General features: G+C 44.0%; 1 protein-coding gene across 1 annotated transcript; it reads right to left on the bottom strand.

Moving 5' to 3' along the window:
• Positions 1-582: 582 nt before the first annotated feature.
• LOC133925164 (transcription factor IBH1-like) lies at positions 583-2,157 on the bottom strand. The gene has a single exon (XM_062371017.1). The coding sequence runs from the start codon at positions 1,698-1,700 to the stop codon at positions 1,125-1,127; it is 576 nt and encodes a 191-aa protein (XP_062227001.1). The 5' UTR covers positions 1,701-2,157; the 3' UTR covers positions 583-1,124.
• Positions 2,158-13,139: the final 10,982 nt, after the last annotated feature.

Genomic DNA, 13,139 nt, shown 5'->3' on the forward strand with positions numbered 1-13,139 from the left:
GTGTCAAAGGCAACAACAAAAAACAGGGGATAATTAGTACACAGAATACCCTTTTAGAGACGGTGGCACCTAAAAAGAAACATGGGATAATTAGTTGGTGTAGTTGATGGGAGGCGAGGAGGAAAAAAAATTGTTTCCAAAGGAAAAAAAAACAAACAAAAGGGAGGCCCTTTAATCAAAAGATGCTAACTGCTTGTGGAGAGAATGTCTTTTGGTTCCTTTGGCTATAAGTCATATGCATGTCTTCTCAGGCTCAAAGTTCAGCAGCTATATCCCTCATAGACTGTGGATCCCACTTTCCCAAATTTGAGAGGAGAAAAGAAACACTCTACCAAACCAATTGAACATAACCACCATCTTAGCACTCCAATTACAAAAGGCAACAACTAGCTACAGCTTATAGCATCATCTAGTTGTCTCTCCGAGTAGTGGCCGGCCGGAAGATAGAGAGAGAGATACATGTGCAGGAACTATATAGTACACCAAAAAATAAGAACTAGTATGGCTAACTCAATCAGACATCCGGCAAGGGGAGAAAAAAATATATAATCCGTCATATGCATCATGCGTTCATGCAACCACTCGCGGTAAAGGTTCATGCATGCCATGATTATGATTAATTGCCTTCTTATTCCCCATTCAGCCTTTCAGATAGACCTAGCTACAAGAGAAAAATTGACAGACAGAAAAGTGTGTGTGTGTGTATAAAAGCTGCCTACTTGTGTAGCTAGCTACAAGATACATGACATGGTTCCACAATTCACAAACATATACGCAGATCAATCATCTGATCCAACAACACTGCACTAGCTTATATGTAACTCCATGCTTCTCTCTCTATATATGTTACAATTAACTACCTCAATAATCTCCCTCCATCTCTTGGTGTGGTTCCATCTTCCTTGCATGTGTTCCGAACCTATACACCTACTAATAATCTTACCAACTAAACATATGTACCAACAATCTCCTCCTCAATTATCTCCTATCTCAATCATGCATCTCATGTGACATAAGCAAGAGATATGCGATGATCTAGGTACAAACAGCGGCGGTGGCATATGATCGATTTTGCAAGGGCAAGAATTAATTAACCATGCGGTATTAATTAATTACTGGTTCAATCATTGGCCGGAGAAGAGGTCGACAAGGCCCTGCATGAGCTGCACCTGCGCGCGGAGGCAGCGCACGTAGTCGGCGGTCTCCTCAAGAAGGCTGCAGTACTCCATCTCGCCGCCACCGGGGACCAGCCGCCGGAGCGCGTCGGCCCTCGCCGGCTCCCCCGCCTGCCGCGGAGGCGGCGCCCCGGCCAGAGGCGCAGACGTGATCTGTCCGGCAGAGATGCTCCTCACGCCGAGCGGTGGCGCTGGCGCAGCGGAGACAACGCGCCTCCGCATTAGCACCGCGCGCCTCGACCTCACCGCCCTGCGAACGCGCACCTGGCGGAGCAGCGCCCGGCTCCACGAGCGGCGCGGGCTCGCGGCGCGCGCCATGGAGAAGTAGGCCGCGCGGCGGATGGTGCGCGTGCGGCACGCCACGGGGGTGGCGCTGCTGATCCGGGACAGCGCGCGGAGGAAGTGGAACGCCAGCATGCGCTTCGACGGCGAGGCCGAGCCGGCGCCGCTGGCGAGGGCGCGGCGGTTAGGGATAGGGTTTGGCGTCGGAGGTGGAGGTGGGGGCGCCGTTCTCTTCGCGGCCATGAAACGGCCGGCACAGACAAAGAGAGAAGGCGAGGATCAAGGAAGAGAAGTGGGGAGACGGGCGCGTTGCTTAAAAGGCAGAAGTTGTGGGAGAAGAGAGGGAGGTTAGAGAGATAGATAGAGAGAGGAGGACGAGTAGTAGTAGTAGTAAAGGGTGGGAAGATAGGGTGGGGGAGGAGAGGGAAGGCGAAGCGAGATCTGGGCTCTGACACAAAGGCATCAGGAGAGGGTACTGCCCTGCCTTTGTACTGTGATCTTAGAGAGAGAAAGAGAGGAAGCAGAAACACGGCTCTGACACAAATTTCCCGAGCAAGATCCGGTGTCCTATAATACCTCGTTGACAACGAGAGACAAAAAACAAGGCAGGCAGAGAAATGGAGGAGAGAGAGAAGTCTCTGTGTGTGGGATTGTTAGTTTTTCTTCTGGTGCAAGATTAAATAGCTAGAGAGAGAAAGAGCAGAGAGAACATAAAACAGGTGAACAGCTCCTCTTGCATGTGGGATACTGGATCGTGCATGTTAGAGAAGAGATGGCCAAGATATAAAAGCACCTTGGTCGGATGAACAATTATATATATATAGGAAATACAATTCCGTAATATAATATGTATCCATCCTAAACTCTTTATTTCTCTTATCTATCGATTGATTCCTTCATTTACATTATTTTTTCACCTAACCTTTCGAGTGCAAATCTCAACCCAAATAAAATAGGCAAGCACCTCCCGATTTCTAAGCACACCTCGTAATAATCAAGATCGATCTCGATCTGGTGATCAAAAGTCAGAAAATTCACCGTGCATGATGCATGCAAAAAACTGCCTTTTTATTTTGCATGGTTATAGTTGTACAAATCGCAGTCACCGCTGCAGCTTATATTAGTTAATTTCCTCGCGCATGCCGTTGCTGCGTCTGCCTTTTATCTTCAAGAACGTTAACAGTATCTCGTAAAGCAGCTGCGCGTGAGCAAAGTAATCCAGTGGTGACTGGATTAGTCATAGTGTTCATCAGTAATGGGCTAATGGTGCAGGCATGATGCAGGACGGGCAGGAACGAAGTTAATGTAGATAGGTGGTGCACTGTTATCAAGGTGAAGAATTTTTTTGTTAATAACCTACTCGTATCGATTATATAAATCCGTATATCTTGTGATACATATAGTGAAATGGCTAAGAAGCCGATAAACCCGAGTGGTTCCTGAAGCCAGCCCAGACAACCAATCCGCGTTGGATCCTCCACGCTTGCTCCGGAGGCACCCTCTGTAAAGGGTGTGACGCCTCCTTTGTTAAAAAAATAAAAAAAAATTGTGAAGTGGCTCATTTCAGCTCAAACTTAGCTCCTACACATGGCGGGTACCCGCTTTGCTCGACGAGCAGAAGAAGGAACCCGGCCACGAGCGCCTTGCCTTGCGGAACACATGTCGACGCGTGCACTTTTGCCCGCGGATCGATCGAGCAACATGCGCGCACGCCGATTCGTTCCGTTTCCGTTAGGCCGCCGCGGCCGGGTGCGGCAGCTCAGCCTGACAACCAGACAGACGTCATGAGAGAGAGGGGAGGAGAGAGAAACGTGGGAATCAAATTGTTGAGGAGGGCGATGGCGGTGGACGTATCGGATTGGAGAGGAGAGAGAAAGAGACTAGAGGGAGAGAGGGAGAGGGGAAGTGGTGGGTGGTGGGGCCGGGCGTTGCAAACCACCGCATGAGCGCACATGGGGCGAGGTGGCCCACCTCCTCCACCGATGGATGGAACGGATGGATTGGTGGTAGTAGCCGAGACCCGAGAGGGAGATAGGAGAGAGAAAAAAGGTTCCAACGCGGCCACACCAGCCGATATGTACGCGCCTTCGCATACCGTGCATTTTCTCTCTCTTAATTTCTCCCCTTTTTCTTCTCTCTCAGAGAATGCTGGCAGCAATATTTGTACTTATAACAGCAGATAATGCTACTGCGGCTCGTAGTCGTGCCTCGTAAGTGTACGTCTGCAACAATCTATATGAGCTATAGCTATAAAAGATGTCATTTTAGATTTTTTTTTTCTATACGGAGGAGGGAATGAATAATAAAAAAAGAAATACTAACTACTAATTAGTAGATAGTCTATCCATTAAATACAATAATATTTTGCTTATGACACTACGTTAATTTAATAGACAATGCTATAAGTAAGCTATTAGAAAATTTGCCTATGATTTTATCTATTAGTAACATGTATAACTCTTATAAATAATAATTATCTATCCCATTGGACATACTCTAATAAACTCTGGGCATTATATATTTTTAATTTGGTGACGGTAAGCCGGTCAAAAGAAAACGATCGGTCCGTTTATATATATGTTAGTTCCAATCGATTTGAAAACGATCGATAATTTCGAAAGGCAGTATGTACTGACCACCATTCTCAAATGTATTAGCATCGACGTATACAGAGTAATATTATCTAGACCTCAAGCTTTACATGTCACGATCGAGAGAGAGAGAGAGAGAGAGAGATTATCAGCTAGCAGTAAGCTAATAGCTGCTAATGAATCGATCTAATGGTTTGGTCTGATGTCTAAAGCAAATCCATCAGCCTCACACGAGCTCGCGATCCTGCGACGGTTAAGACATGCTAATCAGTGATCAACACGAATTATTAGACAGAGAAGAGAAAACTTGGGCTGATGTATATGGAGGAAAACGGATCGATCGGTGGTGCACGCGCGTACGTACTATCCCGGCCGGCAACTCCATGGATGGATCGTGGCCTCTCGCTTGCCCCCCTGTGACGGTTGACTTGTTCCCATCAACGGGATAAGCTATATATAGCTAGCTTGCATGCAAGGAGACGATGGTACGATCGATCACATTAAACACCGGTTGCAAGCTATTGCATCGATCATGCATGCATGGGTCACATAGTATTAGATACTACTTATATATATATATAAAACAGACCTGCGCTGAGCACTACAACCGACCAAGCTAGCTTCTTTTCGCGCGTGCCCAGCCGAGCATTCCGTGAGTCAACAAAACAACATAGCCAATTCGCTGATGCCATGTAAATATCTAACCCATTCACCAGAGCATGCATGCGGAGATTTGAAAGTGCATCTAAACACTAAGTGAGTTTTGATGATAATAACAAAATAATTAAAAAACTAATGAGTTTTATGAAGTATGGACATGTATAATTCAATCAAGTGAGAATTTGACGTATGATGATCCTCAAAAAGGAAAAAAGAAAAGCGGCTCATAGATCGTATAGTTTTAAATTCATTTATTTTTTGAAATTGAGTTTAGGATGGTGTATTATTAAGGGGATATGAAATTTACGTATTTGCATAGAAACAGTGCTCAAAAGATGTAACAACCTATTCGAGAAATCTCGAACACTACACTTGTATCTAGGTTAACCCTTATGTTGTAAAGATGTGCAAATGCAGAGTGTCCGCATTTTTACGAACAATTCGCACTTTTGCGGAGTTTCGGTTTACTAAGGTTGTCCGGAAGGTCCGCACTTTTGCGGAGTCTCTGCATTTTTACGGAGAGTACGCATTCTAGTAGTTGTAATGGCTTTTAGGAGTTGGATATAAATAACTCATCACTCCCCCCTTTGGCTAGCTACGGCTTTTAGGAGTTGGATATAAGTAACCCTAGTTTGATCTTTGTGATCGTCTGGGTGAGAAAAGGGTTGGAATAAATCCGGCTCTTTGTAAGCTTCTCAACGGAGACGTAGACACTTCTTTATGGAGTGATCAAACTTTGGTGAACAAATCCTTATGTCTCACTTATCAATCTCTTGTGATTTGTTACATAAACTTGTATCCGTTGATTCTTAGGGTTTCGACCCGATCTATCTCTTTGTAAGGTTTAAGCTGCAGATATTTGGAGAAAAAGGTTAGAACATATCCTCTGGTGCTTGGTAACTCATGGACTTTATTCATGTTGTTGTTGCATAGGCACATTTTTGAGTTCTCCTAGAAATATCTAGAGTATCCGCATATTTCTGCGGAACCTCCGCATATTTGCAGAGAGTCCGCAAAAATCTGGTGAGAGTTCGCATTTTGCTGATCCGCTGCATTTTAGTTTGTAAAATTTTCAAGTTCTGCCTATTCACCCTCTCTAGCCGACATCATATTCTTTTCAAGATTCTTTTATTGATTCGAATCGTTAAAATACAATATCTCTAGAACAACAGATCCGATTTTCAATCCGTTTGAAGCATATTGTTGGAAAAATATGCTTAACAAAATAAGATCCACGAAAACTATATTTTGATGAAGTTTAGGATCATTATACAGTTACAATATAGTAGGCATCCAGTTGTGCTTTGTGTTATACTGCAATTACAACTTGGGTTCTAGTTGTGATTCAGAGATAGTCGAGTTACAACATATTGAACAACATAATTATAATATGATAGACACTCTGATTACGACAATATAGTTACAATATATTAGATACTCTAGTTACGACAACACATTGTCGAGTAAGTACTAGTTACAACACGGTAGACATTCTAGATACAACTTGGTAAATACTCTAGTTGAAACATGGCAGTCGAGTGTGGACTAGTTGTAACATAGTAGACATTCTAGTTACAACATTGCTGATTGTAATATGGTCATAATTAGTTACAATCAGTCAGCCTGTACAGGTAAGTTGCATCATCGCTATACATATAGTTGTAACCATTCTATGCCTATAGTTGCAATAAATAGTTGTAATAATTTTATGCTTATAGTTGTAACCTCTCTATGCACATAGTTGCAACTGGTTGTAATAGCTACTCAGGAGGTGGGAACATGCTTGGTCATCCAGTGAGCCCACGGGATAAGTAAGTGAGAGCGCGTTGGGTTACTTGTTGTTCTCGAAAGATGGAGGGGGGGGGGCTGATTTCACTAAGGAAAGGAACTGAACTAATGGACGAGGAGGAAGAGAATATAGAAAAATTGCCGACATTTGAATACTTATTCTTTTTCTGTTGACGGAAGATATATCTTTGACCTCTCAATGGCTAATGATCAAGTAAGCCAGCGCACGTGTCAGAGCTTGGTTGGTTGCTCGGTCCGGTGCGCGCGATCTGTGCGAATGCTGCAGGTATAGGAGCTTGGTTGGTTGCTGCAGGTATCGGAGCCAGGTAACATGGCAGATCCAGGTGGGAACATCGGGTTCATCCGAACCCAACGAAATTTCGTAAATCCTACGGAAAATGTGTGTGTGTTTTTATATCACCTATATAGGATAGCTATATCAATAGAAAAAATAACAGAGTATATGGTAGCTACGTTACAAATAAGTTTCAACACCAGCTTTAGAGTTGTGTGTAAAGACTAATGAACAAATCTGTCAGGGCAAGGCTTTTCACAAGCAACAGTGGGCCTAGCCAGTAGCTACAGGATAACCTATCTACTCTATAGCTGCTCAAAATATTTCCAATTGCAGAAAATGTTCTTGCTGAACAAAGTAGAGAATGCTTGGAATAATTAGAGTTAAAAGCACGTACTGGCGCACTGCTACTTGTTTGATAGCCCGCTTCTTGTTGGCTACAATCTTCATGCATGGATCCGTAAAGTTAGCGTCCTTTATCTTTTCTCACATGGAAGCATACGTGCACACATGTATAGTCAAATTAAGAAATATATGTCTAGCTTCATTTGGGGCTAGAATTATGTTAGCGAGTCACAAATACTAGTAGCATTTTTGCCTTTCTTTGACATTAAAATAAACCTGATAATTCACTACATATAGCTGCGGATATGAAACACACGGATTGTTTGATTTCACTGTGACTGAAGAGGAAAATATGGCTACTTAAGCTAACTGTAAGAAGAAAGATAGGCATGCTAGACACACATGCTAACTTCACCCCATCAGCCCATCGCACTGTATATGCAAGAAACTAATAGACACTATATAGCTATAGTGCAAAATATGTTTAATTAATTGAAGCCTCAAGGGGTTGTATTAAAGTCACATTAATTTTTCAACTACTAGATCAAATTCAGAATCAGATCGACACATATATGCATCTCAAAGTTAATCCAATTATTAAAGAATTTGAATTATATACTTCAGAAAACATCAAGCTAGCTACGATTGACAGGACCAATGGAAAAAGGGAAATAATAAATGTGAATATATACTCAGCGATTTTAATTTCATTTTATAATTTTTTTTACACCGGTGAAAAGACCAAAATTCGCTAAATTTCGGTCATTTTCTATCCTTTGCCTTGTGAGTTCCACATGTCACTAAAAGTTTTAAAATTAGATATTTCGTTTTCCTTTGAAATACTTAAAATTTGCAAAATTTCAATAAAATTTTAATCCCTATTTGTTACATAAATGATTCATGAACCTAAATGTCTCAATGTAGAAACTACAACCAGTACGGGATAATATTGCTAGCCAACTCAATAGATGCAACAGATATGTTCAAACAGATATGCTTGGGGTGTTGATATGTCTCAACCTTATCTGAGCACGATGGACACTGATGGACAGATTGCCTAGCTTGTTTATGAAGCCATTAGCAGTAGATTAGAAGGTTCCAAGAAGCAGGAATAGGAATGGGAACCCGCTTTGCGGGATTACAACAGGACTCCTTTGTACACATCTTATATATATTCTCAATGATTTGGTCCCCCTAAAGAAGCCTTAACCCACATGCACGCACCATGCAACTAGTACAGACGATTGATTGATCAGTCGACGGGAAACATGCAAAAGTCATGGATGACTACGGCAAAACACTATCTCAGAAATTCATATTAGCGACCCTTATTAATAATGGTTATTTTATCAATCACTAATGTGAATTTATCAGATGGGTTTGGATAAGATCCGTCACTAATGACTGCACATTAGTGATGGATCGGGTCTAGATCCGTTACTAATATATCATTAGTGACAGATCCGATCCAAACCCATTACTAATATATGTTTAAAAAAATAAAAATATATATATAAAATTCAGATCGGGTTCAGATCCAAAATGTAAATTTATATTTGCATGCACATTAAGTTTAAAAACATCAAAATACATCATGACAGATAGTGCCATGTAACACAAAATACATATTTACATGTACATCATGAGATTTAAGTAAACTCATTTCAGGCAGATGCACATCATGATATTTACATGCACATCACTAATGTCTACAACCTCTGTCTGCGAAGAGCCTCTAGCTAGATGCAAGTGTGTGGTTGAGGTAGCCCCTAAGGTGGAGATCTGGTCATCTGGATGCAACATGTAGCTAATTCTCCCACATCAAAAATTGATCATCTGTATATGAAGCTGACAATGGCTTCAAAGATGAATGAAGAAAAAAAAACAATGTGAAACATACCGTCATGCATGACAGCACCATCAAAAGTGAAATAGCATCAAGAGAGCTTAGCTTCGCCTTTACTCAATCATATAAACCCAACCCTAACATCTCTAGCACCACAAACTACTCATCCCAATGTAACTAGAGCTCGCTGGTTTTCACTCGTATGAGTGACCATCCCAGGCATAGAACCACCAACAAAGAATAGTAGTATAGGCTCCAAGAGTGGAAAATGCCAGCTCAAATTTGATACCCCACACCTACCTCAATTGCTCAAAATCAAAGGCATGCTATCAGAAAAGGCTGATCATCATTGCCCCACATTGGCACTTCGAACCTGTTTGGGACAAGTTCAGCACAACATTAGTAGCCAGAGGACAAGTAGTGCCCATGGCAAAATAAACCAATCAAAACATTGCAACCAAAACAGCCATCCATTAATACAAAAGCGAAAAGCTCACATATCACCTCAGATGAACAAACCCTCAATTCAAGAGATGCACCAGACAACACCACCCTACGGCCGGCACTACAACCTCTGCCTGGGAAGAACATCCAGCCAGTAGCAAGTGCATGGTCAAGGCAGCCCCTAAGTGGCGATCTGGATGCAGCATGCAGCTAGTTTTCCCACATCAAAAACTGATCATCCGTGTATAAAGTTAAACCATTGAAGGTGAAGTAGCATAAAGAGGGGTCAGATTCGCCTTTGCTCGATCATTGGAACCCATCCCTAACATCTCTTGCTGCACAACACCCTGATGTAAGTGGAGCTGTGCTGGTTATCACTCATCTGAATGACCATCCTAGGCACAAAACCACCACCAAGGTAGGGGAAGCAAGCAAGGGAAGAAGGAGGCTATAAAATCACGACCAAACAACAAAAAATCCATTAATAGCTACCCAGATCTAACACTGCCCAAGCAAACCCCAATCGAAAGCCATTGCAAACCCACCTCAAGGTTCCCAATCCTCCATCACCACAAGCACCAATGGCTGCTCAAGTGCCTAAAAGCTGACGTGAAGCAGTGTGAAGGATGGCCCTGGGAAGCACGTATCAGAGGGAGCACCATTAGGAGCCAAGAGAGAGGGTGGTGAGGCTGGACTGAAGCAGAGGCGAGAGACGGGCGACAGGTCGGGAGCGAGGTGGAAGGTGGGCACCGCGTCGTGATCCGCACCATTCTGGAGCAGATCCAGACTGTGATCTCCAGATCCAGCCGGCACCGCCACCACGTGCCGCTGCGAGAGCCCACCGCTGCCCCCTCCGCGATAGCCCGTCGCGGTTGCGCTTCCCTGTCGGCCTCGGTCGGGCCGAACTGGCTCGCCATGGATGCCTGACCACCACCACTGCGCACGCGCGGACCAACGAGTGAGGAGATTGAGAGGGGGGGGGGGGAGCGCTCATGAGAGACAGGGAGGAGGAGGAGAGGTAAGGCTGGCGCGGAAGAGATAAGGTTGGCGCACAAGAGAGATAGGACGGATGTGAGTCTGCTCTTCGATCAATTGGATAGAAAGTTCGGGTCTGTAGCACCCACCTCTTCACACTAGTGATGGGTGTTTGTAAGACCCGTCACTAATAACTATTATATTAATGATGTATGTTGTTATCACACATCACTAATGAGTGATCCCTCTGTAACCCATCACTAATGACTATATCCTTAATGACGAGTTGTGAAATGACCCGTCACGGTTGTCATTAGTGACAGATGATTTTCTCACCCATCACTAATGATTATCATTAGTGATGGGTCTAATATGGGTCCCAGCCTAGAATAACATTAGTGATACGTCATCATTAGAGCCGTCACTAATGAATCATAGTGATACGTACTAAACATCCATCACTAATACGATGTCTCCTTTACGATTTCTTGCGTAGTGAGAGGCATTACCATGTGATATGTTGATACTTCTTTGCCCAATTAAAAGGGACCCCGGCTCCAGGCCACACATGCATACACATATAAGGGTAGTCAAGTGATCCTATGTTCGCTATATACCTTGATCCATAGCTAAGCAAAGCAACCCAGCAAGCATGGGATATTACATACACCCGAGCAATAACTTTGTTGACAACGTGTATTAAAACTGCATGCGATGCTTCCATGCATGTAGCATGCCTTACAAGACACTTCATCTCTCTTTCACGAAAGGATCGAGCTAGCGTCATGGATAATCTTGCAGCATCCATCTTAGTTTTTATTAATTGACATCCATGGTTAGCAGTAGCCCGGCCCCTGTGTGCCGGCTCATTAGCTGCTGTTAGCTAGCTAGCAATCATCAATCGATCAGGGGGGACCAACAAGTAACTGTTTCTTGTGTTCCGGACTCATTAGCTAGCTAGGCATTTGAAAGGATCATCGAGTGTCGTGGTCATGGAGCTGTAGCCAGCGAGGAACGAACCCGGCCAGCCGGCCGTCGTCTTAGCAGTAGTACTGGGACCGGATGTCTGTTAGTATCAGACTCAATCTAAAAATATAGGTAGGGTAAAATCAGCTATTTAGTTATGAATTAGTGTCGTCAAAAATGAAAAATATAGTGTAGAGTGATCGACGTGAAGGTCTAACCGCTGGGAAGGTAGTACGATCACCCTACCTTGTCCTGTTGATCGGTCCGCCTATGATGTCTGCTACTGCCTCTGCTGCAGTGCAGAGATATGATCTGAAGTATGTGCCCACTGTTGCATCCACTAGCTTGGCTATAGTGTGCAAATCAATCTACCCAGGGTCCTCTAATTAGGTCAATAGTGCTTGTCATTATGACTTGTTAATAATTAAGTTGGCATAAACATAATGAAACGAATTGATCGATGATCGAGATTCATGCATGAGCTTTGCTACACACGCTAATGCCTAATTGTTGCCATACGTCTTTCCCGGCCGGTTCACGGACAGTACGCTGCTACTGGTGTCGATCACGTGAATTTAGCCTGAAAATATTAGATGAAAACGGTGATAGAGCGTTGTCCCCGATTCGGCTAGCTTGAGAAGATAGTAGAAGGCGGGTATGGAGATTGGAGAGCAGCACTTGAAGGGCGGCAGCGTGGTGTGGTCGCGAGCGCCGCAGACCACGTGCAGGCGGTAGCAGGCGCCCGCGGCCGTTTCCTTGCGTGGCCGAGCGAGGGCGTACGTGTCGTGACAGGCAAGGTTTTGGTTGGGGCAATGGGGCGGAAGGATTTTGGTTGGGATCCTCCGCTGAAAGACCAAAAAAATAACATGTGTTTGGTCTTAGGTTTATAGGAGAAAAGGAAAATAACATGTGTTTGTTGGAGGAGAAGATTTTTCAAGAACAAGTTCTATAGATTTTTCTTTTAACTGTAGTTGTCAACATGATAAGATTTGCTTGCGGCGGGCGTATAGAGGCGCAGCTGAATATTACGGTGTTTTGATACCCGCGCACACCTAAACCGGAGGAGCGGCAAGCACGGGTTCCTTGATCTGGAGCATTTGGGGCTGGGAGCCTGGGATGAGAGAGAAGCGGCCGGCACGGGCGTGGATATGGACGTTGGCGCGTGCGCGGAGTAACAAGCGGCAGAGCGACATTGATGCAGAGGCCAGCGGGCAACTGCGGCATGACTCATGAAACGCGACGTTAAGGTTTGAGATCATGGTGCAACTACGAGATCGATCAGACTTATCTACACTCTATTGAGGGAGCTTTAGCTCTTCTTGGTTTTATGCTTCAAGACTAATAATTTGCTGGTACATTAATATTTACAGTTTCAGCTCTATATATATGTAGAGTTTAAAAAATAAAGAAGAAACACTGTTCCGTGATCCACATCTCACTTTATATTTCCCTGCTTAGGTCGGGTAAATTTATCTTGCGAATAATTTTTTTTCCTAAAATCATTCGATTTTCTCATCGTTGCAGTTTCAATCCAACAATTAGATCTAATATCTCTCTCTTGTACCATGTCATCACTTTTCTATTATATCTCGTCTTCCCGACTGCACTGTCATCAACGTCTCCTTCCTCACCTCACCCCACCCCACGCACCTCCGCTCACCGCCTTGTCTGCGTCACCTCCAGCACCAACGATGCCTGCCGAACTTCCCTACCCCACCACCGGCCTTCCCCCTCTACCATGGACCCATTTTCCCGTGCCTTTTTCGTCTTCA

This window comes from Phragmites australis, chromosome 7, assembly GCF_958298935.1.
Source record: "Phragmites australis chromosome 7, lpPhrAust1.1, whole genome shotgun sequence".
NCBI classification, from domain to species: Eukaryota; Viridiplantae; Streptophyta; class Magnoliopsida; order Poales; family Poaceae; genus Phragmites; species Phragmites australis.

What these genes read in the sequence shown, in the direction of transcription:
- LOC133925164 (XM_062371017.1), bottom strand. Translation starts at nt 1,700, where the DNA reads ATGGCCGCGAAGAGAACGGCGCCCCCACCTCCACCTCCGACGCCAAAC.